At 42.4% G+C, this 17,473-nt stretch overlaps 1 protein-coding gene across 1 annotated transcript in view; it reads right to left on the bottom strand.

The window, feature by feature from the left end:
- ASZ1 (ankyrin repeat, SAM and basic leucine zipper domain containing 1) overlaps positions 1–17,473 on the bottom strand; it is a 122,627-nt gene that overhangs the window by 81,412 nt on the left and 23,742 nt on the right. The window contains exons 3-4 of the mRNA XM_044277193.1: positions 7,288–7,410; positions 2,234–2,345 (exon numbers count right to left, since the gene is read on the bottom strand). Coding sequence (XP_044133128.1) covers positions 2,234–2,345; positions 7,288–7,410 — 235 coding nt within the window. The remainder of the gene's footprint in view (positions 1–2,233; positions 2,346–7,287; positions 7,411–17,473) is intronic.

The raw sequence follows: 17,473 nt of genomic DNA, 5'->3' as shown, positions 1-17,473 counted from the left end.
CCAAACAAGTCTCTTCTGCTTGTTGCCTGTCCTTAGCAGTGGTTTCCTATCAGATATTCTACCATGAAGGCCTGATTCACACAGTCTCCTCTTAACAGTTGTTCTAGAGATGTGTCTGCTGCTAGAACTCTGTGTGGCATTGACCTGGTCTCTAATCTGAGCTGCTGTTAACCTGCGATTTCTGAGGCTGGTGACTCGGATGAACTTATTCTCCACAGCAGAGGTGACTCTTGGTCTTCCTTTCCTGGGGCGGTCCGCATGTGAGCCAGTTTCTTTGTATCGCTTGGTGGTTTTTGTGACTGCACTTGGGGACACTTTCAAAGTTTTCCCAATTTTTTGGACTGACTGACTTTCATTTCTTAAAGTAATAAAGGCCACTCGTTTTTCTTTACTTAGCTGCTTTTTTTCTTGCCATAATACAAATTCTAACAGTCTATTCAGTAGGACTATCAGCTGTGTATCCACCTGACTTCTCCACAACGCAACTGATGGTCCCAACCCCATTTATAAGGCAAGAAATCCCACTTATTAAACCTGACAGGGCACACCTGTGAAGTGAAAACCATTTCAGGTGACTACCTCGAAACTCATCAAGAGAATGCCAAGAGTGTGCAAAGCAGTAATCAAAGCAAAAGGTGGCTACTTTGAAGAACCTAGAATATGACATATTTTCAGTGGTTTCACACTTGTTTGTTATGTATATAATTCCACATGTGTTAATTCATAGTTTTGATGCCTTCAGCATGAATCTACAATTTTCAGTCATGAAAATAAAGAAAACTCTTTGAATGAGAAGGTGTGTCCAAACTTTTGGTCTGTACTGTGTATGTGTGTGTGTATATATATATATATATATATATATATATATATATATATATATATATTTGCTTATGAAAATGGTGATTCATACTTGTATACATCTGAAGACTTAGGCTGGGTTCACACCTGAGCATTTTACAGCGCGTTCCTACGCGCTGTAAAACGCTCAACAGGCAAAAACCAATGTTTCCCTATGAGCATGGTTCCCTATGTGCTATTCCACCAGTTTTATTTTTAGTCTTCGTTATGCAGTAAAGGTGACCAGTTACCTTCATTCTCTAGGTCAATGAGATTATGGCGATACCACATTTGTTTCGTTTTTCACATCTTTTAATATTTGAAAAAAAAAAAATAATCTTAAAATAAAAAACTTGGGGAAAATTTTCTTTGCATCGCCACATTCGGACCCCCCATAACTTTTCATATTTACATCTATGGAGGAGAGTGTGAGGGATCATGTTTTCAGGACAATCTGTAGTTTTTATTGATACCATTTAGGAGTGTGCATGACTTTTTGATCACATTTTATATATATATTTTTTTTAGTGAGGTGAAGAGATGAAAAAACAACAAACTAGTTATGTTGATGTTTTTTTTTTGTTTTGTTTTTTACGCAGTTCACTGTGCGAGAGAAATAATTTTATATTTTTAAAGTATGGGCATTTTGGGATATGGCCGCACTAATGATCTTTATTTTTTTAATGGTCTATTTACTTTTACTTTTAATATGGGAAAAGGTAGATGATTGCGGAACGGATACGGACCCATTCTACGGACGTGTGAATGGACCCTAAGGGCTGTTTCACACGAGCGGATGCCGTGCGTGACATCCGCTGCGTGAATGACAGCCAAGACCCGATGCGGACTGCAGAGGCACGGAACAGTAACATGACTGATAATGCTCCGTGCCTCTCTGTGACCTCTTTACTACGAAATCACAATGACAACTTTATCTCACTGTGATTTCGTAGTAAAGAGATCACAGAGAGGCACGGAGCATCATCAATCATGTTAATGCTCCGTGCTTCTGCTGTCTGCATCGGGTCTTGACTGTCATTCACAGAGCGGATGTCACGCACGGCATCCGCTCGTGTGAAACAGCCCTAAGAGTTATATGTCAATATACCCTTATGACTAGTTCACACGTCTGTGCTATGGTCAGTAATTGTGAGCCAATACCGAGCGGTATAAATCTTTCCACTACAAACTGGGCCATTATTACCATACCTGGTCTATCGATTTTCTTTTTACAACACATTCACACTGAATTACTTTTCATTTTCCCATTTTTTTCTGGTTGCAAAACCAGTCAAAATGACACATGATTTTTTAATATAAACATCATCAAATAGTATTCAGCAAGGTCTTATGCAATTTACACAATTTAGTATTATAGGCAATTCCAAGTCCTTACCTGCAGCATACATTTGGGTTCACATTTCTTGAAAGCAGCAAATCAACACACTTCACAATATTTTCCTCAGATGCCCGCGCAGTACATGCAGCCATAAGTGCAGTAAAGTTATCTGGCAGAGAAATAAACGTGCAAGAACATTTTATACCAATGTTAATTGTCCCACACCTTAATTAAAATCAGTTTAAATAATTAAAGGGGTTGTCTCACTTCAGCAAGTGGCATTTATCATGCAGAGAAGTTAGTACAAGGCGCTTAGGCCCCTTTCAGACGAGCGAGTGTCACACATTGTACTCGCGGCGAGGCATCTGTCCTGAACTTCCAGCACTGCCGGGGTCGCATAGCATTATATTGATTTATGATGCTATGAAACACTTACAGTTCTGGGATGTACTGTATAACACTGACAGCATTATTTCAGTGTTATCCAATACATTCCAGACCTCTAAGGGTTACATAGCATCATAAATCAATATAATGCTATGCTGGAAGTTCAGGACAGGTGCTGCTCTACGAGTACAATGCGTGACACTCGCTCGTCTGAAAGGGGCCCTACTAATGTATTGTGATTGTCCATATTGCCTCCTTTGCTGGCTTGATTCATTTTATCATTGCATTATAAACTTTGCGTGGCCATGGTTATGACCACCGCTGCAGTCCAGCAGCGGTGGCCTTGCTTGCACACTGTAGGAAAAAGGACCAACCTATATGTGCTTCCACGGTCCCAATCACCAGATAGTCTGGCGCTTTTTCCTACAGAGTGAAAGTATGGCCACCGCTGCAGGGTGGTCATAGTATCAACTTGCCTGGGCGGGGCTAAGCTCTGTTCACTTGAATGGAGCTTAGCCCCGCCCAGGCCAGTGATACAAGTCGTGACGTCACTGGGCCAGTGGTAAACTGTGAGAAGGCCGCCGCGGCGCTGCCTTCTCAAACAGTTGATCGGCGGGGGTCCCGGGTGTCAGACCAACGCCGATCAGATGCTGATGATCTATTCAGAGGATAGATTTCAGTTTAAACAAAGTGCAGAACCCCTTTAAGTTATTTTATTACAAGGAAGCCCAAATCTAGAGTGATTTCACATGTGCCAATTGTATAAGTTATTAAAAACAAAACTAGGGGTGGATTAAAAAATAAAACAAAAATGGCCACCCCTTTATAGAGGAGCTGTTGGTTTTCCTTTTGAAGTCTTTTATCCTTAATGAAGTCTGGAAAAACCCTTCTTAGAAATCTGTATTGTGATGGTCCTCGGTTATAACTCCTAGACATGTATAGATAATTTGACAACTGGGTGTAACCTGTTGGGCATGTCCCTAATGACTGAGCCAGAGTGTGTAGGGACACACCCATTCCATGGCACCGCTAGTGGCACGCATTGGTACCAAGGATACAACTGAAATCCATGGCACACTTCCTGATTTTTTTCTAATTTTATGCTCTACCCTTTCCCATTCAAAGGCCACTAAAATGTTGACTGCAGTTAAACCGCACCTTCCATCTTCCATGTCAGAAGATGGCAATTGTGAGGCTGAGTGCTGGACCTTTAATCTTAAGTTGATGTGCGATGTGACGATTTTGATGGCCTATCCTCAGAATAGGTAATCAATATCAGAACGGCGGAGGTCCAAATCCCGGAAATTAGCTTTTTAAAGAGGTTGTTCAGCTCCTGCAAGCACGGCTTCCTCTTCCCTGATTAATTGCACACTGTCTAGCCTGCAGCTAATGTAAAGTAACTATAAATACTCGTCCTATAAACTTAAGTGGATACACAGCTCCACTGCTATCAGCTTAAAAGACGTGCAGTTAAACAGAAAAGAAAATTCAGCCCTAGCACAGTGCAGCAACCTTTTGAAATAGCTGATTGGTGGGGGTGCCGGGAGTCAGATGTCTGCTGATCTGATATTGGTGACAGATCCTGAGGATAGCTCGTCAGCATTATCACATTGCACAACTTCTTTAAGAAAGGATCTCTGAGCTAGTTAAAAGTACCTAAAGGGTATGTTCACACACAACATTTTGCTGAGTTTTTTGCCATTTTTAGGGTAAAACAATAGGCTAATCTGTAATTTCAACATATTTGAATATCATTGAAAAGTTAATTTATTTCAGTAATTTAATTCAAAATCATTATACAGATTCAATACATACAGAGTGATCTACTTCAGGATTGGAGCCTTAAAATAAATACATTCACACGTTTGTGGTGTATTGCGGATCCGCAATACACCCGGCCGGCACCCCCCATAGAACTGCCTATTCTTGTCCGCACTAGCGGACAAGAATAGGACATTTTCTATTTTTAAGCGGAGCCGTGGCCCGGAAGTTCGGGGCCAAAGCCCGGAGGTTCGGGGATGCGCTCCGGAAATGCGGATGCGGAGAGCACATAGTGTGCTCTCCGCATCTCTTCCGGCCCCACAGAGAATGAATGGGTCTGCACCCGTTCCCGATATTGCAGAACGGATGCGGACCCATTTGCCGACATGTGAATTGACCCTAATGTTGATGATTATGGCTTACAGCTAATGAAAACACAAAAATCAGTATCTCAGAAAATAAGAATATTGTGAAAAAGTTCAATATTGTAGACTCAGTGTCACACTCCAATCAGCTAATCAACAAAACCATCTGGAAAGGTTTCCTAAGCCTTTATATAGTGCCTCAGTCTAGTTCAGTAGGTTACACAATCATGGAGAGGACTGCTGACTTGACAGTTGTCTAGAAGACAGTCATTGACACTCTCCACAAGGAGGGCAAGCCACAAAGGGTAATCGCTAAAGAAGGTGGCTGTTCACAAGGAGCATATTAATGGAAAGTGGAGTGGAAGGAAAAAGTGTGGTAGAAAAAGGTGTACAAGTAAAAGGGATAACCGTTGCCTTTAAAGAACTGCCAAGAAAAGGTCATTCAAGAATTTGGAGGAGATCCACAAGGAGTGTGGCTGGAGTCAGTGCTTGAAGAGCCACCACACACACACACACACAGACGTATCCAGGACATGGGCTACAACAGTTGCATTGTAAGTGTCAAGCCACTCATGACCCAGAGTCAATGTCAGAAGCATCTTACCTGGGCTATGGAGAAAAAGGACTGAACTGTTGCTCATTGCTCCAAAGTCCCGTTTCAGATTTTGGTAAATTTTTCATTTCATTTGGAAATCAAGGTTCCATAGTCTCAAGAAAGGGTGGAGAGGCACACAGTCCAAGTTGCTTGAGGTCTAGTGTGAAGTAGTCTTGAGCGAATGGAGCTACTGATGATCGATCTGAAGTCCATTCATTAAAAAAAACTTCGGTTTTAATGCTGTCTCCATACAGCATTAAAATGAATTGCCTCCATGGAGAAAAAATTTGTTTCACCTGAAGTCGAGCGAGACTTCAGTGAATGAATTTCGGTATTCATTTCTACATCTTAAAAAATATTTTAAAAATCTAAGTTTTTGAACGAATCGACTTCAGATCGATGATTAACACTAAGGCCTCTTTCACACGGGAGTCGCGTGTGATGCGGGTGCGTCGCAGGAAAATGCGCAATTTTTCTGTGCAAGTGCAAAGCATTTTAATGCATTTTTCACGTGCGTGAGAAAAATCGGCATGTTTGGTACCAAGAACCAAACTTATTCACCGAAGTTCGGGTTTGGGTTAGGTGTTGTGTAGATTTTATTATTTACCCTTATAACATGGTTAGTAAATTAGGGATGGAGGGGTAAAAAGGTAAAAAAATATTAATTTAACTCACCTCATCCACTTGTGATGGACCATGTGATGAGCACAGTGACGTCACCAAAGGTCCTTTTCCTCCCAGGTCATCAAAGAAGTTTTTTTTAACCCCTCCATCTCTAATTCACATAGCATTCTGTATTCAGAATGCTATTATTTTCCCTTATAACCATGTTATAAGGGAAAATAATAAAGATCGGGTCCCGATAGTCTCCTAGCAACCATGCGTGAAAATCGCACCGCATCCGCACTTGCTTGCGATTTTCACGCAGCCACATTCACTTCTATGGGGCCTGCGTTGCGTGAAAAACGCACAATATAGCTCTTGCAGTGATTTTCACGCAACGCACAAGTGATGCGTGAAAATCACCGCTCATGTGCACAGCCCCATAGAAATGAATGGGTCCGGATTCAGAGCGTTCATCTCACGCATTGCACCCACGTGGAAAAGTCGCTCGTGTGAAAGAGGCCTAACAGTCAGTGATAGTTGGGGAGCAATCATCAGCTGGTGTTGGTCCATTGTGTTATATCAAGTCCAAAGTCAGCGCAGCCGTCTACCAGGAAATTTTAGAGCACTACATGCTTCCTTCTGCTGACAAGCTTTATGGAGATGCTGGTTTCATTTTCCAGCAGGACTTAGCACCGGCCCACACAAATGTACCAATACCTGGTTTAACAACCACGGCATCACTGTGCTTAATTGGCCAGCAAACTCACCTGACCTAAGCCCAAGAGGAAGATGAGACACCAGACCCTACAATGCAGATGGGCTGAAGGTCGCTATAAAAGCAACCTGGGTTTCCATAACACATCAGCAGTACCACAGGCTGATCGTCTCCATGCCATGCTGCACTAATACAGTAATTCATGCAAAAGGAGCCCCAACCAAGTATTCACTGCATTTACTGTACATACTTTTCAGTAGATCAACATTTCTCTATTAAAAATATTTTTTTAAATTACTCCTATAAATATTCTAATTTTCTGAGATTTTGACTTTTGGGTTTTCATTAGCTATAAGCCATAATCATCATTAAAATAAATAAACGCTTGAAATAGATCATTCTGTGTGTAACAGATCTATATATGAGTTTCAGTTTTTGAACTCAGTTACTGACAGAATTTAACGTATCGATGATATTTATTGAGATGCATCTGTACATTGTACTTTGTTTTTGTAAAAATTACAGAATATTTGCCTATCCTTTTTACCCTAAAAATTTAAAAAAATTATATATATATATATATATATATATATATATATATATATATATATATATATATATATATATATATATATATATATCACTCATTATAAGAGGCAAGTTTTTAGACCATTATACATACCTCTTTCAAAGTTTCCATTAGCACCTCTATCGAGAAGAACATGTACCATTTCCAAATTCGCAACACTAGCAGCATACATCAAAGGAGTCCAACCAAACCGGAAGCAACATTCAACATTTATTCCTAATACAAGCAGAATGTAACATAACAAAAGATAAAAGAAACACATTAAATTAAATATTAAGGTCATACATTCTTCATAATGTTCAAAAGTATATCAATGATTTATAGGTAGCCTGGACCAATATCTAAGGCTACTTTCATACTCAGCGTTTTGGTATCCGTCTGACGAAACTGAGCCAAACGGATACGTCCTGGAACACAATGTAAGTCAACGAGGACGGATCCGTTTTCACTGACACAATAGAAAACGGAGATATGCAAAAAATGGATGGGCACTCTGATAGATGGAGTCACGTAGAGCTCAAGTGTGTCACTAAGGTTTTTATTTATAGGCAAATTACAATTAAAAAAAAGTCCCTATCTCGGCATTAAAGGGACTCTGTCACCACTTTCTAACCCCCCCTTTTAAAACTATTGTACTCTCCATGCCACCCTTGTGATTACAAAAGGTGTTGTTATAACATAAATTCGCCGTCTCGTTTTGATAAAAATACCTTTTAACTAACCTGTCAATCTCTTTGGATAAGGTGCCCAGGGCGTTTCTAAAGGTCTGAAGCTGCCGCCCGCCGCCGTTGGTGCCCAGCTCCTCCCCTGATCCTTTCAGTGCCGCCTGAATGTAAAGAAATCCGCCTCCGGCTCTCGCTCAGTCAGTGCCCCCTCCTCCTTTTCAAAGATCCCGCGCGTGCGCACAGGCCTGTGCCTGATGCGCCCGTGCGGACATTTAGAATCAGCCTCATTGAGCGAAGTGCGCGCGCGCGCACTTCGCTCAATGAGGCTGATTCTAAATGTCCGCACGGGCCCATCAGGCACAGGCCTGTGCGCACGCGCGGGATCTTTGAAAAGGAGGAGGGGGCACTGACTGTAATCACAAGGGCGGCATGGAGAGAACAATAGTTTTAAAAGGGGGGGTTAGAAAGTGGTGACAGAGTCCCTTTAAGCTGCCGATATACATCAAATATATAAGCAAAAAAATTGATAAAATAATGAAGAAAATAAAAGGTGAATAAAATGTCGACGGGTATCTTCACTTAACAATAAAATACAGAAGAGCTGCCTTCTTTTAACAATATGCAAAGTACAATGATCGGCAAACAATATATGTGTAATTCAGCTTTGATATACATAGAACATGGTTGCTAAATTAGGATAAATTGCAATAGTGTATGGCCAACATACACTGACCCAAGTCTACTATGGAGGCACACTATCAGCAAATATGAAACAAACCTCTGGAACCAACTTAAAGATATAGCTTCAAAGATAACTGTACTTTATAGCCAGAGATACAGAAACTAGACTAGTGAAGTAAATGTTGAGGTACTCTATAGGCTACTATACAATAATCATTGCTGATGTTTTCTGCATATTTATCTCTGTATATAATTTCCATTAATGATCTCTAAGAGCAAGTCTTAGATTTATAGTTATTTCTCCCTAATGCAATCCATGAAGTGGAAATGAAGACATAGGAATTTTATCATCATGACCATTGGAGATGCAATAGACCAAAAAACGCATCAGTCCATATAAAACCGCATATATACCACAAGTGAATTGCAAAGATAAGAAATGACTGGATCCTGTCCATACTTTCCAGGTAATCTTGGGAACGCCCTTATAAAATCCGGCTACCAACCCAGACCGAGTAGAGCCACTGAGGAAGGAGACGGCAAAGTCCCTGAAACGCGTCCGGCGACCATCAGCACAAAGCTGCATACTGACGCATGTCCGGAGACACATGAACTGTAGCATATGATTTATAGAAACATTCCCATACCTTTGATCGATTATAATTGACTCTATATCGAATCTACACTATTCCATATTAGGGAATCTATGAGTCTACGTGAATACCGGAACTAATTGGTCTTATTCCATGCGCAGACGGCTGTTCCATACACCTGTCAGCGTCTGTGCATTGTATTCGGCATATTGTTAAAAGACGATTGTTCCATACACCTGTCAGCGTCTGTGCATTGTATTCGGCATATTGTTAAAAGAAGGCAGCTCTTCTGTATTTTATTGTTAAGTGAAGATACCTGTCGACATTTTATTCACCTTTATTTTCTTCATTATTTTATCCATTTTTTTGCTTATATATTTGATGTATATCGGCAGCTTAATGGCGAGATAGGGACTTTTTTTTATTGTAATTTGCCTATAAATAAAAACCTTAGTGACACACTTGAGCTCTACGTGACTCCATCTATCAGAGTGCCCATCCATTTTTTGCATATCTCCTCTATTTCTCATTTGGTGTGTTGGGTGTAACACCGGTTTGGAGCACCTAAACATCACTAGTGAGAAGGTGAGCCGTCCTATATCTCCTTTTTTCTACAATAGAAAACGGATCCGTCCTCCATTGACTTTCAATGGTGTTCAAGACGGATCCGTTTTGGCAATGTTAAAGACGGTTGTATTATCTGAATCGATCCATCTGTCCATGACGGATCCGCAAATGCGAGTGTGAAAGTGGCCTAAGCCTCCGTAGCTATAGAACAGGGACATTAGGAACATAGGAGCTGTTCCTCCTCAACCCCAAAAAGGCAGCAAATAAATACTGCTGTATTGCGCTCACTAATTTACCACGGTTAGGCTGGGTTCACACCTGAGCGTTTTACTGTGCGTTCCTACGCGCTGTAAAACGCTCAACAAGGAGAAACCAATGCTTCCCTATCGGCATGGTTCTCACCTGGGCGTTTTACAGCGCGTTGTAAAACGCCCGACGCCCCAAGAAGTTCAGGAGCTTCTTTGGGGAGTCTTGTCGCGCGTTCCAACACATAGACTTCCGGGAACGCGCGACAATGGGCGTTCGCATACTACCGGAGCCGCGTATGTGAGACGCCAGAGAATCGCGCATACACAGTGCTCAGGTCAGTATGCTCAGGTCTGAACCGGCTGTCAGCTACTTAAAGGCAGTCTGTCAGAAGTTCTGATCATGCAAATCTGCTAACAACACTGGCCAGGACAATCAATCACTTTCTTACCAGGAGCAGTGTGAATATGAAGTTTTATTCTGCCACTCTTAAGTTTCAGGGTGGAGCTTCACTGTGAGATAAGTCTCTCCATTGAGCTGAATGACAGCTCCTTTACTCTGAGTGACAGGTGTAGCATCCATCCAGGACATTACTAGAGACACCATTTAGAGCAAAGGGAAGGGTCTGAAGCAGCTCAAGAAGAAAGAATGCATTTCATAGAGAAATCTTGTACCGAATAGCTCCAGTGCTGATATTCAGGAGGACCTGGATTTCCCCCCTCCCTGCCGCTGATTTAAATATATAATATTTTTTCTTACAGTAAAATCAGCAGTGGAGTGCAGGGAGAGCCAGGAGTTTATGAATATGAGGAGCCATCAGCAAGCCTTGTGTATTGAACAGCTTGCGCTGGAGCTGTTCAGTACAAGATTATAGCAAAATGGCTGGATAAAGAAAGTGATCCAGTGTTCTACTAAGAGATCTGTCACTTTCCCTTCCTCTCCTTGATTGGCAAGATCAGCCTCCTATATTGTCATCTCATTATGGCCCTGTCAATCAAGAAGTAGAGGGAGGGACAGGAAGATGAAGCAAGGAAGGCAAGGATGCACAGTGTGGCTTAGACCCACCCTTAGTGCACTTAAAGGTAACCTGTCACCGGGATTTTGTGTATAGAGCTGAGGACATGGGTTGCTAGATGGCCGCTAGCACATCCGCAATACCCAGTCCCCATAGCTCTGTGTGCTTTTATTGTGTAAAAAAAAAAAAACGATTTGACACATATGCAAATTACCCTGAGGTGAGTCCTGTATGTGAGATGAGTCAGGGACAGGATTCCTCTCAGGTTAATTTGCATATGTATCAAATCATTAATTTTTTTTACACAATAAAAGCACACAGAGCTATGGGGACTGGATATTGCGGATGTGCTAGCGGTGATCTAGCAACCCATGGCCTCAGCTCTATACCCAAAATCCCGATGACAGGTTCCCTTTAATTGTTCATTTGCATACAGACGTTTTCTCCAGAATAAAACTAAGTGATTCCGCTGAGCTAGCCCTACAAGGCATTGTGCCTGGTTTATCAGTGAAGTCCAGACACTACAGGTTTTACTTTTAGCATTGATATATAAGCCAATATACGGGGGATTACAAAAGGAAAATGGTAAACAGGGAAACATTTTGGTTGATCATTTTAAGAATGAGACAAGCAGGTGTTTTATCACAAGATCCAATCTATCATTATTGAAGACAGTAAGGCCGCTTTCACACGAGCGATACGGATTGTGTCAGGATCCGTTCAGGAAAAAACTGATGGTTTAGCATGCAATGTCTGCATTGTTTCCGTCCGGATTGTAAGCGTTTTGCACACGAGTGAAGAAGAACTGAAGAATAACAATCTATATTTTCTTGCAACCATCAGTGAAAAATGTTTTGCATCCGGAAGTCTCCCATTGTACAGGCACAGACCATTTATTTCTATGGGGTCAGGGCTGCATGAAAAACGCACAATATAGAAAATACTGCCATTTTTCCTGAACTCAGAAATGATGCGTGAAAACCGGATACTGTGCGTTTGCTACACATCACATCCAGACAGAAAACTCGCTCATGTGAAAGAGCATCTGTGTGATTCATAGAAGGAGATTGTTACACGTCTGCCAACTGTAGTACAAAGACGTAGAATTGCAGGTCGTCTGTTTGATTCTGGTAAATGGCCGTTATTGAGAAATGTCATTAAACTGCTTGAGATCATTGCCCAAACAGCTACCGGGGGGTCTATAACTCCAATGATTTTATGTACATTGGACACTGCCATCCAAAAGTATGTTTTTTTTAAAGGGGGTTTGTGAATTCAGCAGCTATGAGTAAGGACTAACTACCTGACGCATAGGTGACTGGGGAACATACCAAATTTATATTTTTTATGTTTTTATTGTTACACAACAAATTGAAAATTAATCTTTGTACAATGCACTCTGCAAGATAAATATTAAAATCTTTTTTTTTTAAATTATGAACTTTTACATGAAAATCTGTACTTTTCTAGAACTTTCTTATGCCCCTGTAGGGGACCTGTGCATGTAATCCATATGAAAATTTGTAGTTAAGTGCACATAGGATCAGCCTAAGCTGTGCACCCCTGCTCCTCCAACTTCCTCACTGACCTGACTGTCAATTAACAATAACACAAAAACGGGTGAACAGCACTCCTTAGTGATGATGCTGCGGGTGCTAGTCTCCAGGGGGGGTGGTAAAAAGCCCTCCAAAAAAGTAACTGATGGATGTCAAAAAAAAAATATATGGAGACAGCACGTCCAAAAGGAGGAATTTTATTCCAGTTGCAACGTTTCGGCTTAGTGAAAGCCTTTATTAAGCATGCATATACACCAGAGGGTGGAAATTAAATACCCACTTACAAAATATGTGAGGGGGAGTAACCTATGATACAATTAGCTTCATTGTCATCAGCAGGTAACACATAGTACAAAACATACCTAATCAAAGATGTGCAGATAAGTGTGGGCAGGTGACCTGTAGTCGTGGGGTATGAGAAACTCCATGTGGGACGCCAGGCCACGTGAAATGCTGATGGAACGCATCTGCGTTCCAATACAGCACTTCCGAGGGCATCATTTCCGGAGCCGGACTCTCGTGGACCGCATTTGCGTTCCAACACTTTGCTTCCGGGAGCGTCACTTCCGTTGCCATACTCTTGTGGAACGCATTTGGCTTCCAACCCAGCACTACCGGCTACGTCACATCCGGAATGCACAGGACGCCCTGAAATTGCATGTAATGCAACAAATTCACTGTATTTGCATAAAGGGCTTTTTTGCATGTACCATAATATCAGCGAATTACGTTTCCGTATCATAGACCACATACCGAGGCAAAGAAGAGGTGGCGACAGAGAAAAACTTCTGATAAGATTTGAATTTAAGTGGATTGATGAGTTGGACACTTTAACACCGAAGGGCATGAACATTGACTTTGCAATAACCCCTTTTCTCTGAATTACATATATTTACTATTTACAGGTTTATAAGCATTATCCGATTTCTTTGCGCTTAACCAATGTTTTTATCTTTTAGGTTTCTCTCTGATACACTTGCACTGGGACTTATGGACTCTTCACATGTTCACCCTCCCCCATTTTTCTTCACCATTATACGTGGGTTGGGTAAGATAACCATAGAATATGTAGTCTACTAGAAAGGTGCAAATCCCCACAGAGGTAGGCCCCTCCTCCACGATATACAAAGATGAAATAACGAGGCAGCACTTCCAGCTTTTAGTGTACGGGTGGTCCAATTTTTGGATACCATGGTAAAGAAACAGGGCACAACATTGGTGACTGATCTGTTCACCAAGCCAACTGACTGTAATAAGTTATTGAGGTTCGAGAGCTGCCATCCGCGATCAATGGACAAGACTTTGCCACGGAGTCAGTTCCTCCGTGTGCAACGCATAGTTAAAGACCCGGAGTTGCGGAATAAAAGGTTGTCGCAGATGGCAGACAAGTTCATCAAGAGAGAGTACCCGAGAAGATTGGTTTACAGACAGTACGATGGACTAGAACCCAGGAAGACTAGTGAGGTCATTAAACAGAGTAGGGTACCTTTTATCTCCACCTTTAATGAGGGTAGTTATCAGATAGCGGGAGCAATTAAAAAACATTGGCCGATACTAAGTAACAGCTTTAAAAAGGTGAAGGAGTTTGCCGTACCCCCCCCCCCCCCTGATGTCGTATAGGAGAGCAGACAGCCTGAAGGATAAGTTGGTGAGAGCAGAAGTTGCTGGGGGTAAGGCCCCCGTTCAAACCTATATAGGTCGTAAGAAAAATGGATGTTATCCGTGTTTAGGCTGTGTCAACTGTAGCTATATGCTAAAAGGGGAGAAATTCATGCATCCGGTATTGAAGACCCAATTTGAAATCAGACATTTCTTGACCTGTGATAGTTCATTTGTGATTTATCTTTTGTCTTGCCCCTGCATTCTTCTGTATGTAGGGGAAACCATTTGTGAGGTCAAGACCAGAATGAACTATCACAGGTACTCGATCCGTCAGAAGAGGAGAGACCTCCCGGTGCCGAAGCACTTTGTTGAGGCAGGGCACAGAGAAAGGGACCTTAAATTCAGGGTGATAGACCATATCCCCCCACTTAAAAGGGGAGGTAATAGGGAAAGACTGTTGAAACAACGTGAGATCATGTGGATACACAGATTACACACACTGAAGCCGGATGGCCTCAATGCTGAATGTAGATGGGAACTGTATGGATAAGGGATACGTGTAGTGCTTATTAACGTGGGGGGGTTCTCGACCATTCAGTCTGGTGTAGGAGAAACATAACAGTGCACGCTTTCTTGAAATTATTACTATCGTATACTGACACTGTATTTCCTCTTTTTCAGAATGTTTTGATTAGCTTGATGAACCTTTGTCTATGTATTGGATGGAGCCGCCCTATTATTTTGGATATGAACATGACAGTGAACTTCTTGTGGAGACATGCGGGACGACGTCGGACGGCCTGGGATTGTTACATGATGCACATTATGTCCAATATTGTCTTATAGTATACAAATGGATTGATTGTGTATGCGTTTTACTGACCACACACCTGAGGGTCAGTGACCTGACATGCACGCTATCTTAATACGTGTAGGTTGATGGGAGGAGTGTGTCCCATTATAGCCACACATCATGAGGTGTGATGGTGATGACCAAGGGGGACGATTTAATCGCTTAGGCTAAAGGCTGAGCTTGATTCTCCTCCCCCTTTGCTGTCTCCAAACAACCTCTGGTACGTTTTTATTTTGGATTTGTGCACATGTATGCGCTCTGGCCGCGTTGGGCTCGTCCGCCTGTCCAAGCATATTTACATCCCCATGGTTACAATATAGTCCCGCCTGTGGTGTGACATGCGCTGAGTCACATGGTCTGGCCTCCCTCCCCTCGTAGCTGCGACTCCTACGTGCGTTCCGGTGGATGATGCTGCGGTCCATTGGAGCGTAGCATGGGTGCGCGGCCAGAGGCGTCTGGTCCGGCGCATGCGCACCACCGACGAGGGGACGCCAACTCTGGCAGCATGGGGATGTCGATATGCAATGTCAATTTGTGGTGAGCTCCGTCCGATTTTTAATAAGGTACAGCTGCAAGGACAGCAGAAGATTTTAACCCTTTATGCACTCAGCACTGTATAACTTTTGCACTGATTATAAAGGGCATGGATCCTCTATATATTATATATGCACTTGAATAGTTGCTTACACTGTTTTTGTTGTGATATTAAAATGAACACATTGATGTGCTCTAATAAGAGTAAAATTATAATGTTTATTATGCACGAACACCATGTGACGATGTAGTCCTAGGTCATGTGACTAGATTGAAAACATGTGTAATCACTGATTGTAATTCATCTGTATTGGAGTGTGGGTATATATACCCTGTTATTTGCACTGTTATGTAGCTTGATAAAGGCCTCATTGAGCAGGCCGAAACGTCGCTTGGATTAGAGTTTGGGGTCTTCACCCGTACACTAAAAGCTGGAAGTGCTGCCTCGTTATTTCATGTATGTATGTATGTATGTATATACACACACACACACACATACACAACGCCATGTCATGTTGGATTGTAGTTTCGGTCTGTATGCATGTCATGCAATTGCATCGGGTCAGGTTCATGTGGTTGTATATGTATATGTGGACTGAAGGGTTTATTATTTATGTCACGTATGGGGATGGAGCGCAGCAAGACATATTCAAAGCTCAATTTGCCAGACGCTGGGGCACATTCTGTGTCTAATATTTACACGTAGGCGGGACATATATTTGCCCCTTCATTTTGCGCATAGGCATACTTTTTTTTTTTTTGCATGAAGCATCCCATGTACATACTCCCAGCTCCAAGCCCTTTAATTTGTGCATGGGCTTATCAGCCTCGTGTATTGACATACGCGCTATATTTTATTGCGCATGCGCTCCAGTCTACATATTAGAGCCTCCATACCGGGTGACGCTTACCGGAAATAAGAGTGGGGGCCGTGGAATGCTACCACAATCCACTACTTGTCTCCCCCATTACATGCACTGATCACCTATCCTACAGCCCTTTATGCAAATACAGTGAATTTGTTGCATTACATGCAATTTCAGGGCGTCCTGTGCATTCCGGATGTGACGTAGCCGGTAGTGCCGGGTTGGAACCCAAATGCGTTCCACAAGAGTACGGCAACGGAAGTGACGCTCCCGGAAGCAAAGTGTTGGAACGCAAATGCGGTGCACGAGAGTCCGGCACCGGAAATGACGCCCTCGGAAGTGCTGTATTGGAACGCAGATGCGTTCCATCAGCATTTCACATGGCCTGGCGTCCCACATGGCGTTTCTCATACCCCACGACTACAGGTCACCTGCCCACACTTATCTGCACATCTTTGATTAGGTATGTTATTGTTTTGTACTATGTGTTACCTGCTGATGACAATGAAGCTAATTGTATCATAGGTTACTCCCCCTCACATATTTTGTAAGTGGGTATTTAATTCCCACCCTCTGGTGTATATGCATGCTTGATAAAGGCTATCACTAAGCCGAAAGGTTGCATCTGGAATAAAATTCCGCCTTTTGGACGTGCTGTCTCCATTTTTTATTTTATTTTTTGACATCCATCTGTCAATTAACAAGGACAGGGAGGGGCTGGCAAAGGAAGCAGGAGGAGCAAGGGGAGTGGTTCGGCTCTGCTCTTAGGGCACCTAAAGACTTTTTAACTGACCAGATCATCAGTAACTGATTGGTGGGGATACTTACAATCGGGACCCCAGGCATTCAGCTGCTCGAGAAGGAACCAGCGCACAAGTGAGCAATGTCGCCTTCTCACAGCTTAGTCTAGGCAAGTGACATCACATTTATCGGTCACATGGCCTAGGTACAGCTCAGTCCCATTCAAGTGAATACCATACCAAGCACAGCCACTATACAATGTACCGCGCTGTGTTTGATAAGCTGCAAGAAGGCAGCAGTGCGTCAGGGCCTTCTCGAACAGCTGATCTATTCAGAGGATAGGTCATCAGTCTCGGAAAA

Source organism: Bufo gargarizans, chromosome 2, assembly GCF_014858855.1.
Source record: "Bufo gargarizans isolate SCDJY-AF-19 chromosome 2, ASM1485885v1, whole genome shotgun sequence".
NCBI classification, from domain to species: domain Eukaryota; kingdom Metazoa; phylum Chordata; class Amphibia; order Anura; family Bufonidae; genus Bufo; species Bufo gargarizans.
This window is presented reverse-complemented; position numbering and strand designations above follow the sequence as displayed.